Raw genomic sequence first — 12927 nt, 5'->3', positions numbered from 1 at the left:
CCAGACTGGAGTGCTGTGACCGCTCCCGGCCACCGCAGCCTCGACCCGCTGGGCTCTGGCGATCCTTCTGCCTCAGCCTTCCAAGTAGCTGGAACTACAGGCGCATGCTACCACACCCAGCTAACTTTTTGATTTATTGTAGAGATGAGGTCTAGCTAAGTTGCCCAGGCAGGTCTCGAACCCGTGGGCTCAGGCAGGATTAAGATTTCAAATAAACAATCTCACGATGCACCTCAAGACCTAGAAAAGCAAGAACAAACCAAATCCAAAATTAGTAGGGGAAAGTAAATAATAAAGATCAGAAGGCTGGGCGCAGTGGCTCACGCCTATAATCTCAGTACTTTGGGAGGCCGAGGTGAGAGGACTGCCTGGGCCCACCGGTTCAAGACCAGCCTGGGCAACTTGGCAAGACCTCATCTCTACAATAAATCAAAAAAGTAGCCAGGCGTGGTGGTGTATGCCTGTAGTTCCAGCTAACTTGGAAGGCTGAGGGGGAAGGATCACCTGAGCCCAGCAGGTAGAGGCTGTGGTAGCCATAAGCATGCCATTGCACTCCAGCCTGGGCGACAGAGTGACACTCCAACTAAAAAAAAAAATAAATAAATAAATAAAGATCAGAGTAGAACTAAACAAAATAGAGACTAAAAGATCAACACAAAGAATCAACAAACCAAAACTTTTTTTTTGAAAAAGATAACAAAATGTATAAACTGCTAGCTAGACTAACCAGGAAACAAGAGAGACAATCCACATAAAATCAGAGATGAAAAAGAAGACATCACAATGGACACTACAGAAACACAAGCAATCATCAGAGAGAATGATGAATAGCTATATGCTAACCAACCAGAAAACCTAGAGGAAATGAATAAATTCTTGGACACAAACAACATACAAAGAATGAATCAGGAAGAACTAAAGAACCAGAATAGACCAATAATGAGCAACCACCTTGAATCCATAAGAAAACAAATCTCTAATGAAGAAATGCCAAGGACTGGATGGCTTCACAGCCAAATACTACCAAGCTTATAAAAAAGACTCAACCAAATTTCCTCAAACTATTCCAAAAATTTGAAGAGGAGGGAATTCTCTCTAACTTATTCTATGAGGGCAGCATTACCTTGCTACCAAAAGCAGACAAAGACACTACAACAACAGAAAAGAAAACTATAGGCCAATATCCCTGATGAGCATAGATGTAAAAATCCTTAACAAAATACTAGCAAATCAAATCCAACAGCATATCAAAAAGACAATGCAACATGATCAAGGGATACAAGGATGGTTCAACATATGCAAATCAATAAATGTGATACATTACATAAAGAAAATGAAGAGCAAAGACCATATGATCATCTCAACAGATAAAGAAAAAGTATTAGAGAAAATTCGACATCACTTCACGATAAAAACTCTCAACAAACTGGGCATAGAAAGGACACCTCAACACAATAAAGCCCATATATGACAAACCCACAGCTAACATCATATTAAATGGGGAAAAGCTGAAAGCCTTTCCTCTAAAAGCTGAAACAAGTCATGGATGCTCATTTTCACCACTCCTATTTGACATAATATTAAAATTCCTAACCCAGCAGATAGAGGCTGTGGTAGCCATAAGCATGCCATTGCACTCCAGCCTGGGCGACAGAGTGACACTCCAACTAAAAAAAATAATAATAAATAAATAAATAAATAAAGATCAGAGTGGAACTAAACGAAATAGAGACTAAAAGATCAACACAAAGAATCAACAAACCAAAACTTTTTTTTTGAAGAAGACAACAAAATGTATAAACTGCTAGCTAGACTAACCAGGAAACAAGAGAGACAAAAGGCATCCAAATGGAAAAAGAGGAAGTCTAATTGTCTCTGTTTGAAGATGACAGGACCTTATATTTAAAAAACAAAAATTCTGATCTGATACAACAGATCTGATAAACAAATTCAGTAAAGGTGCAGGACACAAAACCAACATATAATAACCAGTAGCATCTCTATACACAAATGGTGAGCTAGCTGAGAAAGACACCAAGAAGGCACTCTCCTTTAGAATATCTACAAGGACGAAACGAAACCCCGGGGATGAATCAAGCTAACCAAGGAGATGAAACACTGCAACGAGGAGGAAGGGGCCTGCAGAGGACTCGGGCCAACAGAAAGATGTTCCGTGCTCCTGGACTGGAAAAATTAAGACCATTAAAATGACCACACCATCGAAGCAATCTACAGACTCAGTGAAATTCCTGCCAAAATACCCATGTCACTTTTCACAGAAATAGAAAAACAATCTTAAAATCTGTATGGAACCAAGAAAGATCCTGAATGCCAAAGCAGTCCTGAGCAAAAAGAAGCTGGAGCTGCCACACTACCTGATTTCAAAATACAATACAAGGTTATAGTAACCATAACAGCATGAAACTGGCATAAAAATAGACATGTAGACTAATGGACTAGATTAATAATAATAGAGAACTTGGCAATAAAACCTATGTATTTAAAGGCAACCTTTTTTTGTGGAGTCGAATTCTCACTCTCTTGCCCAGGCTGGAGTGCAATGGCACACTCACGGCTCGCTGCTGCCTTGACCACCTGGACTCAGACATTCCTTCCTTTATTTTTTTTATTTTCAAGATGTGGGGTACAAATGTTCATTATGCAGGTACTCTCCTTGATGAGGTGTGTTCCTCCCTCCCCTGGCAGTTTCCCACTTGCCAGTTCCTTTCTTATAATATTATGATAATTGTTCAAGATCAGGCGTTCCTTCCACTCAGCCTCCCAAGTAGCTGGGACTACAGGTATGTGCTGTCATGCCTGGCTATTTTTAATTTTTATTTTTGTAGGTCTTGCTATGGTGCCCTGACTGGTCTTGAACTCCTGACCTCAAGTGATGCCCCCACCTTGGCCTTGTGGGATTATAGGTGTGAGCATCGCATCCAGCCATAGCCAACTTATTTTTGACAGACACCAAACACATACATTGGAGAAAGGATATTCTTCAATAAATAGTGCTGGGAAAATTGGATGTCCATATGCAGAAGAATGGAACTAGACCCCTATCTTTCACCATATATAAAAATCAACTCATGATAAGAAACTAAATGTTAACAACTATAAAACTGCTAAAAGAAAACAAAGGAAGCACTACAGGACATTGGTTTAGGCAAAGATTTTATGGCTAAGACCTCAAAGCACAGGAAACACAAACAAAAATAGACAAATGGGACCATATCAAACTAAAAGGCTTCTGCACAGCAAAGGAAACAACAGAATGAAGACACAACCTGTTGAGAGGGAGAAAATATCTGTAAATTTCTCATCCTACAGGAGACTAATACCCAGAATATACAAGGAACTCAAACAACTCAACAGAAAAACAAATATACTTACTTAGGAAAATTAAGCTTATTCACAGTCTCTGAGCAAAGCTTATCACAAAACTCACTGCATCAGAGGTATTGAAAAAGGAAAGCCTCTACAGGGCTCTCCATATGGCCTAGTTCTAATGCCTTGACAAAAACCAAGGTTCTGTGTGTTCAGGAAAAGCCAGGAAAGGGGAGGTGGCCGCAGTCAATCGCTCTGGAGTCCCTCCCTCCCTCCCTGCCTCTCTGTAAGGAAATGATGTAATTAATGCCCACGTTTGCAGCTACCTCGTGATTTGGCTTAACACAAAGATGGATAAAATAATGAGGATTGAATGCTTACCACATCCCTCACATGAACACTCTCGTATATTAAACTGGTTAGGCTGTGCAATTTAAAATAACACAATAACATAACTGTTAACTATTATTCACACAATAACTGTTGGAATGAAGGTTAGAACCCGGTACTCTGTGGCCATTCTCCCCTCTACTCCCATACAGACAGCTCCCCTGGGCTATGCAGCCCTCAGACAGCAGGTGTGCAGGGGTTAACGTCAAGCTTCCGAGCCGCGGTCGGGAAGGAGGTTATGACCAGCGCTTCCAACGCATTTCCTCAGTTTTTACATTTTGCAGGGTGCTGGCAGAAGCCACGGCGCTGCACAGCAGGAAACCCTTTTTAGTTCAGGCTGAAGCCATCCAGACAGCAAGCAAGTGAAAGACCCTCCCTCGCTGTTGCCCAGAGTGGCAGGGAACACAAGAGCAAACACACAGGCAACCAGGAGAAAAACACTGCACCCCAGCACTTCATGAACAGAGGTGCCATTCACAACAAGAAATGCAACAGGCAGCTGGCAGTTTTGCAGAGTATCCTGTTGGAAGACAAATCCCCCTTTTTAGAAAGTTCACTGACGAGGCTCTTTCTCGACGGTGAAATCTCTAAAATTAGAGGTGAGGGTCTTCAGACCCTGATGCCAGAGCATGAAAGAGAGCAAGAGAAGAGCTGACATTAGCAGTACCCAAAGGGAAGAAAAACCAGACCAAACATTTCCTGAATGGCAATTTCCGGTCCTTGGAAAGGAACAGGAATCAGCATCAGATCCCCACTGTGAAGTATGTGTTAAATATGTATAGTAGTGTATATTATACACCTCGTGTTAGAGGTAACCTGCTTCATTTACCTGAGGAGCACACTATACATCGTCTCACTCAACGGTATGCTTGGCTATGCTCAGAAAGTTACTTTTATTTTCTTCCTTAACTAAGCGAACGAGTTCTTTCAGGCAGAGCCCTAGTGGAGAACAACGAACAGCCTGGCTGTGTGCCGCCCTTCTTCCTACGGACAAGACTCCAGGTCCAGAAGGGCAAGGGGCAGCTTCCCTCGTTCATTCCTGCTGGGATGTGCAATTCATTAGACGGCAAACGTCACTTCTCCCTTACTGGAGAGTAGCAATGCCTGCAGGAGTCAGTAGTAGCTGCTAATACCATGGGAAGCTAAGTGCGAGGCACTTTGCCAAGCCCTTTAAAAAAGCACTGTCCTACATAACTCTCATATGACGCTTGTTTAATAGATGAAGAAGCAGGCTTCCAGAAGGTAAATATCACAGTTATTAAGTGACAGAGCCTGGATTTGAATTTATGTCTATTTGACACCGAAGCCCTCACTTTAAACCACTTTTAATACTCTTAGTAATTATAAGAATGATAATTATTGATACATTTCAACAGCCTTTCATACTTTCTGAAAGGTGCATTTAAATGCTTCCTCAACTCATTCTGTCAGTGATTTTAGGAAGAAGGTAGAACGGGCATCTGCACCTTCATGTTGCACAGGTATGACCCCAAGGCTCAGGAAACGGAATGGTAACCTTAGGCTTAAGGTTATTACCGTGTAAATAACAAATCAGAAGTCAGGTAAGTAATCCATTGATTCTGATTCCAAGTTCAGTGTAGATTTCACTAAAGGAAAATGTAACTTAGCTAATCAAGTGGCTTTGCTGATCTCAGCAATGAAATAAAAAGACTGTTTTGCTCCAAGACGCTCTGAATATTCATTTGAGAAGTTAAGAGCCCGTATCAGCAATGAAATGTACTTCCCTACCTCTGCACTATGGAAACTGTGGGTAGCATAACTGTCGTGAGTGACCGTGCTGTGAGTTGTGTGATGTCTAGTAGCAGCTCTGCCCGTCAGTCAGATGTCAGCAGCACCCGGGGAGAACTATTGAAATGCACAGATATTTCAGTTGACAGGAAACGTGCCATCTAAGAAGACATCTACCTATGTAATGATCATTGCTAATAATTTATCAATAAGAGGTATTTTATGGACTTGAGGTAGGCAAGTTTTTATGTTTTGCATTTCCTGAAATAAAATTCCGCCGTGAAATCTTAACACTCTGTACTTACTTTTCGTAACTCATCAGAAATGAGAAATGGATCACAAAAGGCATCTAAACACTTAACAGTGTGTCCATTGTCTCGTACAATATCTTCATCATATAGCCGACTGAAAAATGACATTGAAAGCTGTGTACAAGGAACGTTTATAGCTTCAATTTTTCTCACTTCGCTTCCTGAAAGAGACATTTTGTAAATAGAGATTTAAAAATTAATTTCGTATTTTCAATTATTCTCCAAATAAATCATTATGCAGAAATCCTAAGAAGAAACCAAATATGACATTTTTGACACAATTAAAAGATACATTAGTTAATGGATTTTATTAAATTATGATTTTATAACTCATTTTTATTAATCATTAAACATTTATAACAAAAATCTCACCATTTTAAGACTAGATGAAGTAAATCAGAGGATACTTAAAAGTGAGAAGCATTTTCTGTGTTCTGAGGGTTCTGAGATCACTTTTTTTCCCTGAGTCGGAGTCTCACTCCGTTGCCCAGGCTGGAGAGCAGCAGCACGCGCACAGCAACCCCAGCGTCAGCCTGCTGGGCTCCGGCGAGTCTTCCACTGGAGTATGTCTTGAAAACATTTTCTCTCCATTTAAAAATTTCCCCTGTGTGAAACATTTACAGTGTTTCCTACAAAAAATGGTTTTCCAAGTGAAGGTAAATTTCAAATCAAAAAATAAAATCAAGAAATTAGTTGGGCGTGGTGGTGCGTGCTTCTAGTCCCAGCTACTTGGGAGACTGAGGTGGAAGGATCACCTGAGCCCAGGAGATCGACACTGCGGTGAGCTGTGATCATGCCACTGTACTCTAGATGAGGCAAAAACAAGACCCCCAACTCAAAAATAAAAATGTCCATTCATTAAAATGTTTGTAATATGAGTTATAAAGCATTCAGCAAAATACAAATCCAAAATCACATAAAGCAATACCTATGCTTTTATAGGCAATTCTGATATTCATATTAAAAGTGATCTCAGGACTGGGCTTGGTGGCTCAGCCTGTAATCCTAGCACTTTGGGAGGCCAAGGTGAGTGGACTGCCTAAGCTCGCGGGTTTGAGACCAGCCTGGGCAACTTTGAGAGACCTCATCTCTACAATAAATCCAAAAAATTAGCCAGGCATGGTAGCACGCACCTGTGGTTCCAGCTACTTGGAAGGCTGAGGCGGAAGGATTGCCTGAGCCCAGCAGGTCAAGGTTGCGGTGGCTGTGAGTGTGCCATTGCACGCCAGCCTGGGCGACAGAGATTCTGACTCAAAAAAAAAAAAAAAAGCAGCAACAGCTTGGGCTTAAGAAGAGTTACTAACACTGGTGACTGCTTATACTTCCACACTGGCTGTCCACTTGCAGTCACGCTACCTGCTTGCTCCACGTTCTGATCCTGAGTCAGGCTTGTGTGGGGCAGAAAGGATGTGCGGAGCCGAGAACTGAACATGCCTCAGTCATGTCCAAGGCTGTGCTGCAGAGAAGCTCCTTTTATTTCAGAGGTAAAATGCTCTGGGATTAGATAAGGTGAAAAGAAGGCTGCAGAGGATGAGACACTAGTGCTGAGCAACGTTGGCGGACGCAAGAGGAAGAGCAGGGTGGAACCTGGCAGCGCTGACATCTTACTGACACAGGAGGGACCAACGCTGGGCCTGCCGTGTCCGCTCACCTACCCGAGCTCTGGTTTGGGAAGAGCTAGGAGGGTTTGGACGGTGAGAAGCAGCAGGTGAGGTCAAACCACGCAATCTGAGACGTGAAAACAGCACTTGCTCGGGACTGAACTGTCGCCCCTCAACATTCCTACGTGGAAGCCCTGACTTCCAGCGTGATGGCACTTGGAGACGGGGCCTGGGGGAGCTAATTAGGGGCTGTTGAGGTGGAGGCTGGTCGTGGGCGTCAAAATATATACTTCTGGGGGACACAGCTCAGGCCGCAGCACTTTACCCCGGTCCCCCAAATGCATGTTCTTCTCACACGCAAAACACACTCATTCCATCCCAACAGCCCCCAAACTTTAACCAACTCTAGCATGAACCGTTAAGTCCAAAGTCTCATCCGAATGTCATCCAAGTCTGACACGGGTGAGACTTGAGGGATTTTCATCCTGAGGCAAGACTCCTCTCCAGCTGTAAACCTGTGAACAGAACAATTGATCTGCTTCCAAAATACACTGGTGGGACAGACACAGGCGAGCCATTTCCACTCCTCAAGGGAGAAACAGGAAATAAGGGTAATAAGGCCTAAGCAAGCCCGCAGCTGGCCAAGGCAACTTCCTTTAGGTCTTTTCTCTTGAGTCGGAGTCTCACTCGGTCGCCCAGACCGGAGTGCAGCGGCTGCTCCCGGCCACTGCAGCCTCAACCCGCTGGGCTCCGGTGATCCTTCTGCCTCATCCTGCTCCCTTCGCCTTTTGCTGAAGACAAGTCACCCCTTCCACACTTGGCTTCGAGATCTCCTCGGCCGAGTCTCCAATTCCAGGGCTCACAAGGTCTCCCTTCCACAAAACACTGGAACACGGCTCGCCCAAGACCTTTCCCCTCACAGCAAAGACCACTTCCTCCAGTTTCCAGTCTCATGCCCTGCACCTCCTTTGGCACGCTCAGCAGAGCTGCCCTCAGCGTCCATGTTTCCAGCAAGCACCTCAAGCCTCTGCCCATTACTGAGTTCCAAAGCCACTTTCACAGTTTTAGGCATTTGTTACGACAGCACCTCACTCCTCAGTACCGAAATCTGTATTAGTCTTCTTGGGCTGCTAGAACAGCCTTAAGTTGTAGCCACAGCCTGGGTGGCCTAAACAATGACAGACACGAGACAAGGTTTTGGAGGCTGTGAAGTCCAAGATCAAGGTGTCAGATGACTCCGTTCCTGGGGAAGGCCTTCTACTTGGCTTGCAGAAAACTACCTTTTCTCGGTGGCCTGAGGCAGCAGCGAGTTCTTCCTCTAATGAAAAGGGCGCTCATCTCACCATGAGGGCCCCACCCCCATGTCCCCATCAAACCCTAATTCTCTTCCAAAGGCCCGTCTCCAAAGGCCATCACGCTGAGCAGTCAGGACTTAAACACAGGACCGGGCTTGCCGTGTGGGGCTTCTCTAAGTTACGTCTCCAGCACCCACAAGGAATGTGATGCGTCACTGTGCTCACACGCGAAAGCTCAGGACATGCTTCTTTCCTTAGCGCTAGCACCGTAATAGACCGGGAGCCTCCTTTTCCCTTGGTGTCTTAAGCGAGGGCTTTCCTGGCTGGCCTGTCAGTGTAGACGTGGCAGAGGTAGGAGAACGGAGTGGTTGAGGTCTTGAATTCTGGAGGCTGGATCTGAATCTTAGCTGTACTCAGCCAGCTGTGCAAAACCATAGAAATTACTCAGCTTATGTCTCTGACTCTTCATTTGCAAAATAGGGATATATAATAATACCTCTTTTAGAGTTGTTTTGCGAATTAAAGGAAATGACAGCTAAGCACACAGGAAGCATCCACCATATGTTATTAAGAAAAGATAGAGTGGGTCTAAACAAAGGGAATGATGGCAGCTGGCTGAGAGGACGAGGCAACACCAGTGCAGTGCAGCTCGCAGCGAAAGGGTTCCCTCGTCACTCTCTTTAAAGTGGGTTCACTTGCCAAAAGAAGGTCTTTCCTCCTGTTTTAAAAAGTTGTTTCCAGCCAGGCATGGCGGCTCACGCCTATAATTCTACTACTTTGGGAGGCTGAGGAGGGAAGATTGCTTGAGCCCAGGAGTTCAAGACCAGTCCAGACAATGTAGCGAGACTTCATCTCTACAAGAAATTTAAAAAAATTAGCCAAGTAGAGTGGCGCAAGCCTGTAGTCCTAGCCTCTCAGGAGGCACGAGCCCAGGAGGTCAAGGCTGCAGTGAGCATGCCACTGTACTCCTGCCTCGGTGACAGACCCTGACTCAAAAAAACCCAACTGTTTATTTTGCTTATAAAGGCTCCCAGAGGGAAATCAGAGGGAAGATGACCAGTGCAGCAGAAAAAGAAGAGTAAGAGGAGACACAAATGAGCTAACAGAGTCCGGCAACCCACTGGACTTCTTTCTGCCTCTGCAGTGGTGGCTGCCCTTCTGCCTGTTCTCCAGAGTGCTTCTAACTCACCCTGTCGGGCACATGTGGAACTTGAGAGTCTCTCTTTTTGCAGTGCTTCCTTCAAAAATTAGAAGAGTCGGCACCAATGTGGGGGAAGGTTGAACACTTACTTCAGTCCACTTTTTTTTTTTCAAATGGATTGACTGATGCTACTGTAAACACGTTTTATAAACACTGTAACACATGGCTCTGGTTATTTTCTTTTGAAAATTTTGAGTTGGGTAAATATATTTGCCCAGATACTCAGTTTAAATATGTAAGTAGTCTGAAGATCACACTGTATCAGCCTTTTGCTCTATAAACTTTGCAGCCCTCTTTAGCCAAAAGCAATAAAATCTGACCTACTAAGTCTAACATTATGAACAGCTTGTAATCTTGTTCTTGACACATACTTTAAGAAAAGTTACTTTTGTGTAAAACAACTAGAATTCCATAAAAATACAATGTAATGATTTACCAAACTATCCCAGAAAACATCTAATTTAAAATCAATTTGCATTTTCTTGAGTACAAATCCATATTTACCAGCCAGGTTCTCTTTCAAAAAAACTGGAATTATCTTTTGGGAGGTGGGCCCCTTGTAGCTTTCTCAGAAATTGTTCCTCTGGATCAAACGACCAACAAATTTTTTTCTGGAAGTTTTGAGAAACTTGTGTCATGATTTGCGGAAGAAATGTTCAGAGCTGTGGCAAACCCAGTGACTCGTCCTTCCGCCATGACAAAGCACCTGCCCACACCACACGGAGCGTTCGGCAGTTTTTGACCCAAAAATGGCATGATCCCCCATGCCTCACCCTCCCCATTCGCCTGACCTCACCCAGAAAGACTTTTGTTTGTTTGTTTTCCTGGATGAAAAAAGTCCTCCAAAGAAGGCATTTTGCCTATGTGGAAGAGCTGTAACAAAAAACAGCAGAAACACCAAAAGGCGTCAAAACTGATGAGTTCAAATTTTATTTTGAGAAATGGAAAAAGCCTCTCGATAGGCGTGTTGCATCAAACCGAGAGAACTCTGAAGTTGACTTCAAAGTAGTTTAAACATGTAAGAACAAATATGGGGACAGCCCCTTCGTGTCCCCTCCCACTGTGGGAGCTTTTCTGTCCTCTCAATAAAGTTTTTTCTAAAAAAAAAAAAAAAGAATAGATATGCATTTTTTAATAAATAAATTCGAGCCGGGCTCAGTGGCTCAGCCTGTAATCCCACGCTTTGGGAAGCCGAGGTGAGTGGATGGCCTGAGCCCGCGGGTTCGAGACCCGCCTGGGCAACTTGGCGAGACCTCATCTCTACAATAAATCAAAAATTAGCTGGGCGTGGTAGTGCACACCTGTAGTTTCAGCTACTTGGAAGGCTGAGGCAGAAGGATCGCCGGAGCCCAGCGGGTCAAGGCTGCGGTGGCCGGGAGCGGCCACTGCACTCCAGTCTGGGCGACAGAGTGAGACTCCAACTCAAAAAAAAATTAAATAAATAAAATAAATAAATAAATAAATACATTAATTTGGGTTTTTAAAAAATCCCCCCTTGTATTCATTCTATTGTTATAAGAATTAACCCAAGATCTAAAATGCAACATTCATATTTTTGTTTCCAAAATATTCTTTTATTAACTCTCTAAATTCTTCCTTGACCTAGGAGTCATTTAAGAAATTTAAGAGAATGCTCTTAAATACACTTAAATACTCTTAAAGTGTTTAACTGTTTGGGTAATTTTCTTTAAAAAATTCTAGCTGTTTTCAATGTACTATGAAAACATCATCTATATAAAGTTTGCTTCTTGAGAATTTAAGACTCTCTCCTTCGTGACTTAATAAGACGCTATCGTAAAAAATGTCCCTTGGTTGGCCAATTCCTCTGTCAGAAATCCGTGCCCCCATTCCACTGGTGATTTTGCCTGAAGACCCTGTGTCAGCAGAAGCTGTCCTGATCTTTTTTTCCCCTCTGGGCAGAACTGGCCACTCCCCTCCCCTCCCCTCTACTTCTAAGGTAGCACCTTTGGTAGAGTCTCTCTCTCTCTCTCTCTCTCTCTCTCTCTCTCTCTCTCTCTCTCTCTCTCACACACACACACACACACACACACACACACACTTTAACATATCAACAAGTTCCTTGAGTGCAGGTTCTCTCTTATTCGCCTTAACATTCCCTGCACTTAGTGGAGTGCATGGAAGATGCACAATAAATACTTTGCAAATGAACAGAAAGAAACCACTTCTTTTGGCTAAGCCTGGCCAGCAGCAGGAGATTCCCGGAGAGACACAGGGTAGCCTGCACAGCTCTCACACTTGGTCTGGATGGATCAAGCAGATGAGTCATTATCCACAATTTGTATTTTAATAACAAAAATTCCTTAAGTGAAATTTTGTTATAATAGTAAAACAGTCACCTGAAAAGATGAAAATAAGTTTTATTTACCTAATGTAATCCACTCTCCAGAAGATTCTGAAAGTAACTTCAGATTGGGAATGACATTTGGGTCTTTGAAAAAAGCCTAAAATACAAATTTGAGGAGAACAAATTAGACATTTTATTATCAATAATAAAAATTCACTTCTAAAATAACTATGACAAAATCTCATTGAATTCAAATAGAGAGGAAGGACAATTCTGAACTGGTAACATGTCTAAGTAATAAGCGTTTTTACAAAGAAACAAAATCCAGGTTGGAACAGTAAGAACCACGTTGTGCATCCAAATGCAGACGTCTCTGGGATTTACTTTAGAAGATGACTTACAGTAAATATTAGGAGGTTACATAATGTGTGAAACTTTTATTTTCCTTTGATCTTGTTTCCTGAATTGTCTTAGTAACTACTCACACACTAGATCTAAATCTAAAAGTACTTCTCAATTTAATTCTATCCAAAGGGCACACAGAATTGACTTTCTAAAATGAAAACTTTCTGTATATCAAAAGACAATGGCCAGGCTCGGTGGCTCAGCCTGGAGTCCCAGCCCTTTGAGAATCCGCGGGTTCCAGACCAGTCCGGGCAATTTGGTGAGACTTCATCTCTACAATAAGTCAAAAATTAGCTGGGCATGGTAGCGTGCACCTGTAGTTCCGGCTACTTGGAAGGCTGAG

At 43.1% G+C, this 12927-nt stretch overlaps 1 protein-coding gene across 1 annotated transcript in view; it reads right to left on the bottom strand.

Moving 5' to 3' along the window:
* Window positions 1–12927, bottom strand: part of CUNH11orf70 (chromosome unknown C11orf70 homolog) — a 35868-nt gene that overhangs the window by 13879 nt on the left and 9062 nt on the right. The window contains exons 3-4 of the mRNA XM_008058345.1: window positions 12261–12336; window positions 5772–5938 (exon numbers count right to left, since the gene is read on the bottom strand). Coding sequence (XP_008056536.1) covers window positions 5772–5938; window positions 12261–12336 — 243 coding nt within the window. The remainder of the gene's footprint in view (window positions 1–5771; window positions 5939–12260; window positions 12337–12927) is intronic.

The sequence above is a fragment of the Carlito syrichta genome, unplaced genomic scaffold, assembly GCF_000164805.1.
Source record: "Carlito syrichta isolate Samal-C Ts95f unplaced genomic scaffold, Tarsius_syrichta-2.0.1 Scaffold89709, whole genome shotgun sequence".
NCBI classification, from domain to species: Eukaryota; Metazoa; Chordata; class Mammalia; order Primates; family Tarsiidae; genus Carlito; species Carlito syrichta.
The sequence above is the reverse complement of the archived record's forward strand: the minus strand, read 5'-3'. Positions and strand labels throughout refer to the sequence as shown.